Source organism: Pavona decussata, unplaced genomic scaffold (genome assembly GCF_977016875.1).
Source record: "Pavona decussata unplaced genomic scaffold, jaPavDecu1.1 SCAFFOLD_228, whole genome shotgun sequence".
In the NCBI taxonomy this organism is placed as follows: domain Eukaryota; kingdom Metazoa; phylum Cnidaria; class Anthozoa; order Scleractinia; family Agariciidae; genus Pavona; species Pavona decussata.
This window is the reverse complement of record NW_028145633.1, coordinates 829,660-843,517: the sequence shown is the minus strand read 5'-3', so window position 1 is coordinate 843,517 and position 13,858 is coordinate 829,660. Positions and strand designations below refer to the sequence as shown.

General features: G+C 38.4%; 1 protein-coding gene across 1 annotated transcript; it reads left to right on the top strand.

Annotated features, from left to right (window-relative positions):
• Positions 1 to 200: 200 nt before the first annotated feature.
• Positions 201 to 7,598, top strand: LOC146458815 (uncharacterized). The gene is made up of 6 exons (XM_085090302.1): positions 201 to 300; positions 830 to 1,069; positions 4,060 to 4,419; positions 5,847 to 6,197; positions 6,723 to 6,969; positions 7,468 to 7,598. The coding sequence occupies exons 1-4, from the start codon at positions 201 to 203 to the stop codon at positions 6,107 to 6,109; spliced, it is 963 nt and encodes a 320-aa protein (XP_084946428.1). The 3' UTR covers positions 6,110 to 6,197; positions 6,723 to 6,969; positions 7,468 to 7,598.
• Positions 7,599 to 13,858: the final 6,260 nt, after the last annotated feature.

Here is a 13,858-nt window from a genome sequence, read left to right as displayed (position 1 = left end):
TCCTTTAAATGCGCCTCGTTGACATTTGTTAGGTTTTCATGGGTTAATAGATAAATAATTTGAAGGAACCGGTTAATCTGACCAGATGAGGTTTTGTGACATTGACGAGTTCCAGTTTCGAGTTGGAGTTGCCTTTTGCGACATTTTCATAAGTGCACGTACTCTCAAAACTTTAAAACATAAAACACCCAACGTTCATAATGGGGGGACTCAAAAAGGATACAAACGTTGTTAAACATGTTCGTATGATTCCAAGAGTTTCTTTCCCCGGCACAGTCCAGCGGCGTGGCTGTGAATTAAGTATTGACTTTTTTTATTTTTTTATTTATTTATTTATTTATTTATTTATTTATTTATTTATTTAGTTTATTTGCCACACACAAGTTACAATGATAAACAGATTACAATGATTACAATGATTACAATGGTTACAGATGATTACAAAGTTATATATAGTGGTTAAAGTACAAGAGATAGAAAAGAAGTGGCGAGGGAACCTAAAAAATACCATGGGGCTTGTAAAACTTAGGTTCCCTCCCAGAGAAATAAATAATGACTAAACCTAGACAATATGGTAAAACGAAGTTCTGAAAAGTCATATTTGTACACCCTTAACATAAGTGGTTGATGATAATAGAAATTTTAAGTTCTTTCCTAAAGGACTCGAGACATGAAGAGCCAGTAATCTCAGGAGAAAGAGAGTTAAAAAATTTCGGACTTTGATAAAAGACGGAGAATTGCCGGATATTTGTTCTATATAATGGTAGACGAAAGGAGTTTGCGTGCCTTGTATTGTAATTATGAATTAAGTATTGACTTGACTTTTCAGAGTCCATGTATTGGCCAGCCGGGTCATACGGGATACCTAAGGCTGTATCCGGGTGTCCTTCTGCTGATGGCTTTCAGTGGCTTCTTGGTCGGAGATACCAGGATACCGAAAATAACAATCCAAACAACAAATCAGCCAAATTCCACCTTGACGCAACAGTGGGCAGGGGTGACATTGACAGATCCTTCTGCCTGAAAACAGATAGATCAACTGATGTGAAACGAAGCCCGTGGCCTCGAGGTAATTGAAATCTGACAGAGCAAGTGACCAATAAGAATTTATTTCTGTGTCTGTTCTTTGAGTTTTCTCAGTGTTTTTCTTTCTTCATTGCTTCCTTCTTTCTTTCCTTCCTTTTCTTTACTTTTCTTTTTTCTCCTCTTTCTGTCCTTCTGTTGCTCTGTCTTTTGTAAGGTTGCGACTAAAAGAAAGATGAACAACTACACCGTGTAGTGTTTAGCTCTCGACTTGATGCAGGTACTGAGTTGAACTCGACCCACAGTTGATCTCCTACCGATAAGATCTTTGACCAGTTACATTTAAATGAATTTCAAGGGCAGGAGAGAAGCGGATACTTTTTTCAGATTTTGTTTTTAGTTCTTGAGCCTTGAGTCCTAAGTTAGAAAGAATTTCGTGAGTACAGGATTTGCTGTCCACCATTAATATAGTGCGCCGCATTAGTGTTGAGAGGACTTTTTAAACAGATAATACATCCGTAGTCCAGAAATGGTAGAATGTAGTTTGCTTGTATATTAACAGAAGTATGTCGTTTGCTAAAAACTGGGAAACCTGTTAAGCGTCCTGAGTTTTGGTTACACCCTTCTGCATGTGGTTATTCCAGGTCAGAGTGTTATCTACAAGCACTCCAAGGTCCTTCTAATATATATATTTTGCCAGCCTAAAAGCGGAGCTTCACAATTCCTTTTTAACAGCATTTATATACATGCAAGTCTGCTTATTGTATGAACGTGATAGCGTTACAAATTCCTTATCCTTTCTGGAGTTTAATACATATATCTTAAGTGCCTATAAACTATTTACGCGTCAGCGGAAAATGTTTTGAACCAGCTGTTCTTGTTGATCGTGCGAGATCACAGTGCTGAATTACGATGACGTACGATGGTATAAAATACTTGTGGATGAAAAAATTAAGCTCTCCGCAAAAATTTCTCCTGTGGAAACTATTAATGTATCTGTGTAAAGCTTGAAATGCGTACAATAAGGAAAATTTATCTTTTGTTGCCGGAAAGAAAGCATTTAATTTTTTAACGGCTTGCAAGTTGGCTACCGCGTGACGTTTTTCACGCGTCAGTGCAATTTGGCCTCTCGGATAAAAATATTTGAAAATTCGTTACTCTGTGAATATTCCTCGTAAAGAAATATTTATAGTCTCCTAGACCCCATGCAAAAATGGCTGACATTTTAATATTCTTTTCTTTGCATTCAAATTAGCCTCACTAACCTCGTTCTTGAATTCAAAAATCAAAAGAATATTTCACCTTGAACGAGGCTAGTGAGGCTTATTTGAATACAGACAAAAGAATATTAAAATGTTCGCCATTTTTGCATAAGGTCTATAACAAACGGTAACAAAAGAAGAAAATAAGGAAAAATAATGCTTGTTTATGGTTCGAAATATTTGACAGTTTACTTTAAACTTAGGGCGTGTTTACAAATATGAGCTGCGAATGAATTATACAAGTCCAACACAAAATGGTCAAAACAATTCATAACTCTGTGAATAGCTCTGTGAATGTTCAAAATTAATTTATCCGCAGAGGTCATCAAAGCGTGATATAAGAGTTTGTATGGCGTTAAAATTAAACCGAACATTATACCACAATATTCCCACAAAAACCCACAAAAATATAATGAAAAAGCTTACCCGGTGTGTTTTTCTATGTTTTCAAGGCTTCTCAGTGCTTTCAAACGCCGTTTTGAGCGGTTTATCTCTCAGCGGCTGGTCCACGTGCAGCACTGTATTATGTTAAGGGAAAGGTTGGAAACTTAAAGTCGAATTTGAATGTAATTTGACCCGTCATTTGAGGAGAGCACTACGAAAATCTCGTTAAAATTTGCTTGAAACTTAAGCACACGCTTACCTGCCTCACCACATGCCAAGAAGGATGATGTGCGGTCCTTTCGGAGCAACTATTTCTCGGAGAAGTTCACTTAGAGACACAGGCCTTCGCTGAAAACAAAGTTGATTTCAAATCAGGCGCCGTTTTTGCCGCGGACCTAGAATGTCATGACAAACCCAAGGTTAAACCAGGGCACGAGTACTAAAATATGTCCGACAGGGGGAATCCACGTAAACCTTTAGCCCGCAACAAACTACGACCTAAACAACTTATATACTGTGTATGCCATATGCAACTCTTCGAGACCTTGGTAAGGAACATTCTGGATTTCTGAGAAAATACTGATTGTTGTTAACCACAAATAAGTCCATAGTATAGGGTGGCGCTAGATAATTTTTAACTTTGTACATTATAGTTGCGATAGCTTGCAGTCGACGAGTATGAAATGTTGGTAGGCTATTCCTTTTGCAGGCGTTCCTCATATGTTGATATATTATCAAAAAGCAGATAGGGCACATCCCTGAAATGTTTCGAGTTTTATGGCATCAGAGAAATGACAAAAATGCCAGACAATCTGACAGTAGGTGAGATTAGGTAGATTAGAAAATTTAACAATGTGTAAATTTGCAGATGTTGGTATTAACAGGTATTAGGTAGCATCATCCCAGAATAACACCAGTTTGACAGGAACCTGAACAGATATTGCTTACGTGACTTGAAAAATTTAGTTGATCGTCTAAGGTAACTCCCAAGAGGATGATCTCCGACTTCTGCTCGATTACAGTATCCTGTAAATTCTCTGGGCCTTCCTTCCCTTTCTTCCCCCTCCACCCCACTCCCTTAGGAAGGTCTGGCCTGTCGCTAAGGTTATAAGAGGTATAACGTTGCTGTTTCTTCTCATCCTTGACGCAACAGTGCTCCTGGTGCTCTGAATTTCCCCTCTCCTCAAATTCCAACTCAATCTGAAAATTTCCCCCCAATTAGGTCTCTGCGCTGAGTACAGTGACACTTAAATAAAGTGATTTATATTTATTTTTTTCGACGGTTCAGGCTATGAAACACAAAAATTAATATAAAAGATAACCAGTAACTCAATAAAAAGGAACTGACATTTTTTCTGCTCCTCGGGTAAATATTGCATTTATATGAAAGGCGGGTCATGCCCTGGGAACTTTTCACGGGGATCTATCTATTGGGACGACGAAGACAACGGGAATAGGAACACCAAGTCGGGAACACTTCCTGATGGTGCATATGGGAGAAACGCAGAGATTGAATTTTGCTGTAGAACAGACGGAGACAAAAAGGATCCCATATCTCTCCCCACCCTGATGCCATTTTTCTTGCTGGCTTATGAATCAGCTGAATGCCAGCAGGTGAAGTGGGCTGTAGTTAATGTGGAGTGGATACGCTTTGATAATGAAGATACAAATAACGTAGACAGTCAACGAGGAACACATCCTTATGGAGCAGGAATCCACGATCACAAGATTCATTACTGTTATTATCAAGGTAAATGTTTTTTCTTTGTACCGGGCTTGCGGAAGTGTTGACATTATTATTGTTATTATTATTATGATCATCATCATCATCATCATCACCATCATCATCATCATCATCATCATCATCATCATCATTATTACATCATCATCATTATTATTATTATTATTATTATTATTATTATTATTTTTATTATTATTATTATTATTATTATTATTATTATATTATTATTGTTATTATTCCCGGAATCCTTTGCACCTGAAAAATCGCAAGTACTAAATAACTTTGTCAAATTGAAGCCAAGGAGGATGCCACACAACATGGGAATAACACTTGCCATAAAATATCACTCATATGAAATTTAGTGTGATGACGTCATCAGTCACGTTACCACAATCAAAACGCCTTTAAGCTCGATGCAAAAACGAAATCTGTCACCTCGAAAATAATAAATGTACTCAGAAAGAGATTGGTGTGAAGTTTATAGAAATTGTCCATTAACAATTAAGGGAGCTATGCACAAAAGCGCAAAACCCGAAAATCTGGTGGAATAGGTCACGAGGCATATCTTCGTGAGTTTAAGACACACTGCAAAATAGATTTACTGGCGTGTAGATGTTTATTAGACGTATCGTTCCTTCATCGTTACCATGGTGACTTCATCGGTCATGTGATCGGGACGCTCGGAATTTTTCGAGGGTTTTGAAAAAACTACATTAAGCCTAATGAAAAAACGACTGGTAGGTCACAGGTTGTAGATATTTTAGTGAAAACATTTAAAAGGGACACTTTTATTTTTTTCATTTAAAAATTAGCAGGGGATCTACTCATACAAATTTGTTGAATGTCCCATGTTCCGTGCTTTATCAAGTAAAAACTAAAAGCAAACTCGTAGTATATGAGATTTGAGTGTGTGCTCTTGCTTATGGCATACACGGTTTCCTTCCATTCTGACTTCTTCACAGCTAGAATAGATGCAATGTTTCCATTGGTGGTAACCTGTAAACGAGCAAGAAAGGTTGCTAGCCAGGGCCTGGAGGGAGGCCTGTTTTCCCCGGTTAACATTTGGCTAATGTACGTGCAGTGGTGGTAGCGTCATCTCACTTTCTCGGAGAAAGTGGCACATATACAGTTACCACTAGTTTTCCATTTGTATTCCGAAAGTTCTTGCTAAAACCCGCTTCTTGCACAGTCACAGACTCCGCCAAATTTACTCTGGTAGGGAACGTCCTTAATTGATCCTGTTTATTATATGAAGATTTAGCGTATTGTTGGGAAAGATATAGGTAGATAAACGTGCTCAAAGTCATCAATTTTTCAATTTATCCCAACGTTTCGAAGAATTTAAAAACAATAGATCACCATTAAGATATTACAACAAAGCAGTGAAATTCGCAATGCTAACCAAACGTGTGATAACTGAAGTTCTTCGTTTTCAGGTTGCAAGGAAACACTGACTGGATACAGTGGTACTTCTCACTCACGAAACTACCCTGGAAAGTACCCAGATGGACAGTTCTGCTCCTGGAAAATCACAGTCAGCTTAGGACTACAAATACGCTTAAGGTTCACAGCATTCGACTTACAACACGAGAACAACACCGACGGTTTATACGTGTACGATGGAGAGTATGCCACAGGAAACTTGCTGGGAGTGTTTTATGGAGACCATTCACCTCCTAAAGAGGGAATCTGCTCTTAATACAATCACATGACTATTATATTCAAATCAGATAAAAGAGGGTCCTACACGGGCTTCAGTGCTTCTTACTATGCCGTAAACTGTCTGGGTGAGTGAGATCAGAAGTAAAAGATGACTGAGATCCTTTATGATTAATTGATAGCTGAGAAATAGACCCTATGCAAAAATGGCTGAAATGGCTGATATTCTAATTTTCTTTTAACTTGATCGAGGCTTGTAGAGATAACCTCGATGCAGACGAACTAATTATTTAAAATGTTAGCCATTCTTGCATAAGGTCTATTGCCAAAATTTAAGCTGATAGCTGAGAAATGTCGTAAATTCTGATGGCTGCGAATCCAGCACCCTCTTTCAGACCCTATTTGTGCATGTAATCGTTCATTCTCAGCATATCGTGATTAATCCAATCATCCTCTCGTCAAGTTTCACATATAAGGTTAACTCTGTGGTTGGCACCAATTTTCTCTTTTCCTTACGTGATAATTGTTCTTGCTTGTGTTGGAGATTAGGTGATAGTGGCATATGTGGGGTGGTACACAGTTCAGTGGGTCTTTTTCCTTAGAACGTTTCAGGTAAATCACTTTGAATTAAAATACTGACGTTACGGTTTCAGAGACTGTTGATTGGCCAGCTGGTTCATACGGGATACCGAAGGCAGCATCCGGGTGTCCTTATGATGATGAATTTCAGTGGATGATTGGACGGAGATACAAGGATACCAAAAGTGATAATTCAAATAACTACAGATCAGGGGAATTTCACCTTGATGCAATAGTGAACAAGAATGACATTGAAAGATCGTTCTGCATGAAAACAAATACATCGACTGACATAAACTGAACGAAGCCATTGGCCTCCAGGTAAAGCATTGACTTTCATTTATATATAGACCTCCGTCAGGTTATAGATGTACAAATCGTGATATCAAAGTAAATTTAGAAAAAAAAAAGGTAAAAAGAAAGCAGCAGCAGCAACCACCACTAGCACAACCAACAACAACGACAGCAAGAGTAACTTACTGAGAAGTAACAGAGGCAAACTACCATACAGAAAACGTAAGAAATTATAAAGAGCGTGAGGTTAAATTTTATTTTTCATATCAATCTTAGGTAAATACTGCATTTACAAAGAAAGGCGGGTCCTGTCCCGTAAATATGTCATCAGGATTTATCTCATGGGACGAAAAATACAACTTCAAGAAAAACCATATGTCAGGGACACTTTCTGATGGTGTATATGGACGAAACACAACAATAAAGTTCTGCCGTAGAACTGATGGAGACAAAAACAATTCTGTCTCCCTCCCTTCTGCGGTGCCATTTTACTTGCTGGCTTATGAATCAGCTAAATGTCAACAGGTGAAGTGGGCGATAGTTAGTGTGGAGTGGATACGGTTTGATAATGAAGAAAATCATACTGCAGACAGCCAGGGAGGAACACATCCTTATGGAGCCCATGATCACAAGATTCATTACTGTTATTATAAAGGTAAGTGGTTTTTATTTATAATAAAGATGATGTTAATGTCGACGACCTTGGAGAAAAGTATATCCACATGGAGCTTGAATCTGGGACCACACTGATCATTACTGTTACTATCAGGGTAAATGGTTTTCACTTGCACTGCGCATGCGAAAACTTTCGTTTAGTGACATGTAAAATGCTAATAAATTGCTAAACGCCTGTACTATTTAAAAAAGATGAAATCATTATAAATTGCAACACCATAGCGTTCACTCAGACTTCCAACTTAAGTTAGAATAATGAGTGGATGAGAGGCAAAGTGGTTCAAGCTTCAAAACTGCAAAGATACACTAGTTACCAAAGTGTGTTTCACTGTTTCTGTTTTTCGGTATGAATCAATTTCTACTGAATCTGTATACAGGATCGGTAATTTTGTTTATAGTAGGATATAGCTTCCTTTGCCTTTAATCCGTCAACCATTGTTACAATTTGAGCGGAAGATAGTCACAGTACATACATGTTTTTTCTAGGATGTAACAAAACTATGATTGGCGCCAATGGTACTTTCCATTCACCAAACTTTCCAGAAAAGTACCCGGATGGACAGTACTGTTCTTGGAAGATGACGGTCAACCCCGGGCAACAAATTCTCCCAATATTCTCGAACTTCAGTTTGCAAAGCGAGAATAACACTGACGGGTTATACGTGTATGATGGAGAGAATGCCAGAGGCGAGATGCTGGGAGTGTTTTATGGAGGTTACCCTCCCCCAAAGGAAGGAATCAACTCAACGTTAAACCACTTGTTTGTAATATTCAAGTCTGATAAAAGTGACTCTTACACCGACTTTAGAGCGACATACCACGCTGCTGAATGTTTGGGTAAGTGATGTCGTTAACCATTTTAAAATATGTAAACATACAACGTTCCTCAAGAACAGAGAATTGTATGGCTACAAAACATTTATCCCTTAGGACAAGTGGCCGTTCAAACCTTCAATTTAGCCTGTAATTCGACGGTCATCTTCAGCAAGGGCCAAAATATACAGTTATCTAGTAAAGACTTGATCAACGGCTTTCATTTGAAATTCAATAAACAGTTAAGCTATAAAAATTAAAGGAATAGGTTGCAAAGTGTAACAAACAGCATCATAGGATTGTTCTACTTAGTGATTTCCATTTACAAAATCACATTTTACATTTCATCTATAAACCCAAACGCTAAAGCCACGTTCAACAGCATGATAAAAAGAGCCAAAGAACAGTTATAGCAAGTGAGTTTCATTTGAACGATGACACTTCGCATCACATCCAGAAATTCGGCGACGGATAACCTGACCGTGCATGAGAAAACTTCTGCGTTCTGCGTTAAAGAAATCATGATCATTTTGCGTGAAAAAAGAAGAAGGAGAAGCTAGTCACAAAGGTATGGGGAAAAAAAGGCAAAGGAAGAACACATTAATAACAAAAATGGGAACAAAACAACAAAGAATAAATCACGTTTAATAATGGTGTAGTTTGCAAAGCCCTACTAGCACGTAAACAGTAATACTCATACGTTAAATATAGACGAACCAGAACGTATGATGGGCTCAGATGCAAACTAGGCCAATTAACACATCTGTGGCAGGAGCGTATTTAAGTTTAGTATTTTGGACAAAATAGACAATTTCAGGAGCATTTGTTGCTTTGTATTTCATTTTCGGACGGCCAACGTTTCTTCTGAACCTCCGATGTGCACTGTCATGAAATAAATGAGCTGTATGTGGGACGAACGTCTTACGATTGATTGATTTTTAGCAGCGAAGTTACAGGCTCGAGCAGTTCGGAAAAACAATGAATCAGTAAATCAAGAGTAAATCGATCAACCATTTAATCAATGCATGGCTTCAACTTAAATTTCAATACATTTTTTTTTTGGTTTCTTCTCTTCTAAAACTCCGGTAACTTTTTATTTCCTAACGATATCATGTGAGTTTTGTTACTTGGTTCTTTCTTTCTGTTCAGCCGTAACTAATATCTTATATTTCTTCAATTCAGCCTGTAAATCTTCGTCTACTGTGGAACAGTCTTCGTCACCTCGGTCTATTTATTTTTTATCATCTTTATCTTCTCAAACCACGCCAAGTGTTATTACACCAGCTGTTGCCAGTCCACGGTCGCGGATATCGCAGTTCAATTAATCACAAAATGTGTATCTCCCAACATCACCTTACCTGTTACCAAATTAATCTCACGAGTCAGCGAAAGTAGTTCAGCAAATGGATCAGTGAAAACAAAGCCAGCAGTGATCGCTGATCTTTGAAAGGTAATTTAATGTAAACAGATGGCTCTGAAGAAGTCACGGCGTGCGGCGCTCTATCAGTTTCTTGCATGAACCTATGTATTGTGGAATTGACCAATGTATTCCGATAGCGCAGTTTTGAAAACGTGGTGCGTAACTTGTCGCATTCTTTGGTGAAGGCTTCTTCAGTGGAAGATAGACGATACGCACGATCAACCATCGTGTTAACTAGGCCTTTCTTGTATCTATTGTCAACGTGGCTTTGAAAATGAAGCAGAAGTCCCGTGTCAGTTGGTTTTCTGTACACTTCTGTTTTTAATGTGTCTCAACATCTTGTGATTACTGTCCCGAGGAAAGGAATAGAGCCTTCATTTTCAAGTTCCATAGTAAAAAATAGGCTAGGATGGACGCTGTTAGGAACTTGGAGGAAGTCTGTCGCTGATTCTTCGTTGGGCATTTTGACCAGAGTGTCATCCACATATCTTCGATAAAAAGACGGGATCATGTTCTTTTGCTCCAGTTGGTTCTCTATATGGCACATGAAAACATTGGCCAATAGGAGGTCAAGTGGCGATCCCATGGCTACACCGTCTGTTTGCTCGAAAAGTTCACCGTTGAATTGAAACAGCTGGTTTGAAGTAGCGATTTCTAGTAACTCTGTTAGTTGATGCTTTTGGAGTTGCATACTATGCGTCTCAGTAAACCAGTCATCCTCGAAGGCTTTGTCTACGAGAATGTCAATGGTTTCCATCAGAGGAACATTGGTAAATAAAGCGGACACGTCGTAGGAGACAAGAATGTGGTCAGATTCGATGCCGGTGATTCTTATTTCATCAGTGAAGCCGAAATATCGTTAATACAATATTTGTTGGTAGATAATGGCTGCAATTTTTTTCTTTCAGCCATTTCGCCAACGGATAGTTGTACGTACCGGAAGCTGATAAAATTGGTCTCATACATAGCCTTTCTTTGTGTGTTTTGGGGAGGCCATACAGGTGCGCAAGTCTGGAGCCTTTAGGGCAAAGCTGTTCGGCTGTGCCTTTGGGTAGAATCCGATGTACCTTCTCGTGGAGCTGTTTTTCTTTCTCTAGAAGAGGGTGGAAATGTTTAGGAGGTCTCCCTCTGGATTTTGGTAGGTGTTGGTCGACGTGGGCGAACTTCGTAGAGTCGTTGACCGGGGCCTCACGTAGAAGACGAAGGTACTCGTCTTTGTCCATTATTACAACACCTGAGCCTTTGTCCGGAAATAATAATGTCATCCCTTCGTTTGAGGTTGTTAAGGGCTCTCAGCAGCGCTTTAGGAGGAGAGGGACCTTTTTTTGCAATATAGTTGAGTGCGATCGAGCGTAAGGTGGGGATGTCAGATCTTTTATCTTGGGATCTGTGATGAGAGGCTCTAATTTCCAAAACGCTTTTTCGAAGCTAGCTTGGATATCTTTGCTAGAGCAGTGCTGAGGAAGTGAGAATTTAAGACCTCTACATAAGATAAGCTTCTCGAAGAAAAATAAGCGACATGAGGAAATGTTGTTGATGTGTTCACAACATGGCAACAAAAGAGCAAAGATCGATCACCTCTTTAAAGTCCCAAAGAAATGCAGAAGCAAGTTTGATTGCCTACTATATGAGATGCTGTTTTTAAAGGACATCAAGCCTTCTCTCAACACTCAAAGTGACTCAATTCGTGCCGAACTTTTCACTTGACACTTTTCGTTTCTTTTTCTATTGGTTCGTTTTGTTTTACTTTGGGTAATATACCCATAGGACACACAAATATTTTATTGTTTTACGTCTTTATATATTCTTGTCTTAACTTTTACCTTTTTGACTTGATAATAGCGTAGAGTAACGCCGAAACGTCGTCCGCTTCTTAGAGTTTTGAAAATGTTTTTAAATAATCTTTTAGCGTTTAACTTTTCGATAAAAAAGTATACTTCCTCAATATTAAATCTTGCTAAAAAAACATCTTGACAACTTCTTTATACAAACTATGGCAGATAATTTTCTCTTACTCTTTTTTCAAGACGTTAGAATTGATATTGTGTAACTAAAAAATATTAAACACGAACTAAACGTTTAAAGGGACACTGTCACCTTTGTGACCGCGCTGACCTGGACACTAGTTTTGTCAAGTTTGAAAAACGTCTACCTCAACCCGAAATTAAAAGTACGCGTCGAATGCATCTTGAAATCCTCTTCAATCTTCATAGTGTTTTATTGGATTTTCATTCTTTTACTGGAAACCTGTTTCTGAGTATGCATTTGCTCATCCTATGGTATTATTTTATCATATTTGGTTAAAAACAGTATGGATCGCGTCTCCAACGGAACATGAAAAGAAGAGGTGGGAGACATGAAGGCGCCGGGCGGAAGAAGTCGCCTGCGTTGACAAATGTAACGATTGAAGTCAATCAAAAACATTGGAAAACAAATCTCCATTATATATATTTGGAAAATCGCATTTTCTCGACCTGGCGAAAGGTTCGTGTGGAGGGAATCTTCGTAAACGATTCCGTAACTTCGCGTCAAATATAGCTGCTTGGTTTGGAGCTCAGACGAAGACAAGCCTCGGTACAGAGTCGATTATCTCCTTGACAAGGAAAACCTCTCTTAGAACCTTGTTTTCTACGGATCGAGCAAGCGTTCTTGTAATGACATGGGTTTGGTTCCTAAATTTAGATAACGGAGAAGTTGTAGAAACGAAATAGTAAACTCAAAATATATGCCGATTGAAAGCAGAAATAAAGCTTACCGGTAGTTTCGCTACACAGTCGTTACGCTACACTGCAGTTCAGGCGATTCGCAATGTTTTAAAATTGACATATTCTCTGATATTTAAACTCAATTTACTTCTTTTGCAAACACTGTGAAACGTAGAAACAGCTACGATAATTTTTCACTCGACCGGATACCGAAATAAACAATTAAATGATTCTTCGACTTCAGAGGTATTCGTTGACGTTTTTCTTTTCCTTGACAAGTCCATCAGTAAATTTTCAATGGTATCAAGAAAATGAGTGTTTTCATATGACATTAGGCCTATAATCACTATAATAATTTTGACTGACAAACACTTCGACTCCACAAGGTTTGTTTAGATTTTTTCAAAGGAAACGGTTCTCAGCGCGAGACTTGCGGATGAAGTGTGATATGCAAATCAGCTAAGAAATGGTATCTAATGCGCATGTGCACCAGGTGACTGTGTCTTTTAAAAGCGGCTTGCTGTAAATATCAACTATACGCATGCAAGATAGAAATATTCGATTTTCTCAAACTTTGCCATATTAAAAGGCTTTGTTAGCTTGTTACAAAAATTGAACTTTGAAATTGTTTGGATTTTTTTTTCTTGTCGAAACGAGGTTTAGTAATTTCCTCTTACTGCGCCCGAAATCGGTCCTGAAACTACACTTTTATCGAAGGTTAGCAAACCAAAACGGAAACCGTACCAGGGAAAACTGATGCATGCCATTAAAATATCATCCTTCAACGGCGATTTAGAGCTGTTAGGTCTTAACGAATTTCGATCCTGAATTTCTTATGGAATTTCCAAAATTATGCCTCGCAGAAGTATGGCGTGACGTTCAGTTTTGGCCAGATTCGTGGGCAAAAAAATCGATCTGGCACATGGATTTAACTATCAAATTATTATTACCGCCAAAGTATCATTTTATCTTAGCTTTTACCAAAAATGTAGCTTGGGTAAATGAAACGGCAAATTATGAGAGCGTGTTGAAAACAAGACACTCACGCTAATAAAGAAAGCCTTGCAAGTTAACAAAGCCTTTTAATATGGCAAAGTTTGAGAAAATGGAATTTTTCTATCTTGCATGGGTATAGTTGATATTTACAGCAAGCCGCTCTTAACTGAAGTGATTTATCAATTTTACTTATAACATAGCTAGTAAATTCGTGCAATCAAATTCAATTGCGCGAGCGTGCTTCATATTCCTATTGTGCACGCTGATGACGTCAGCAAACAAATGCCTCGAGAACTTTCCCCATTTT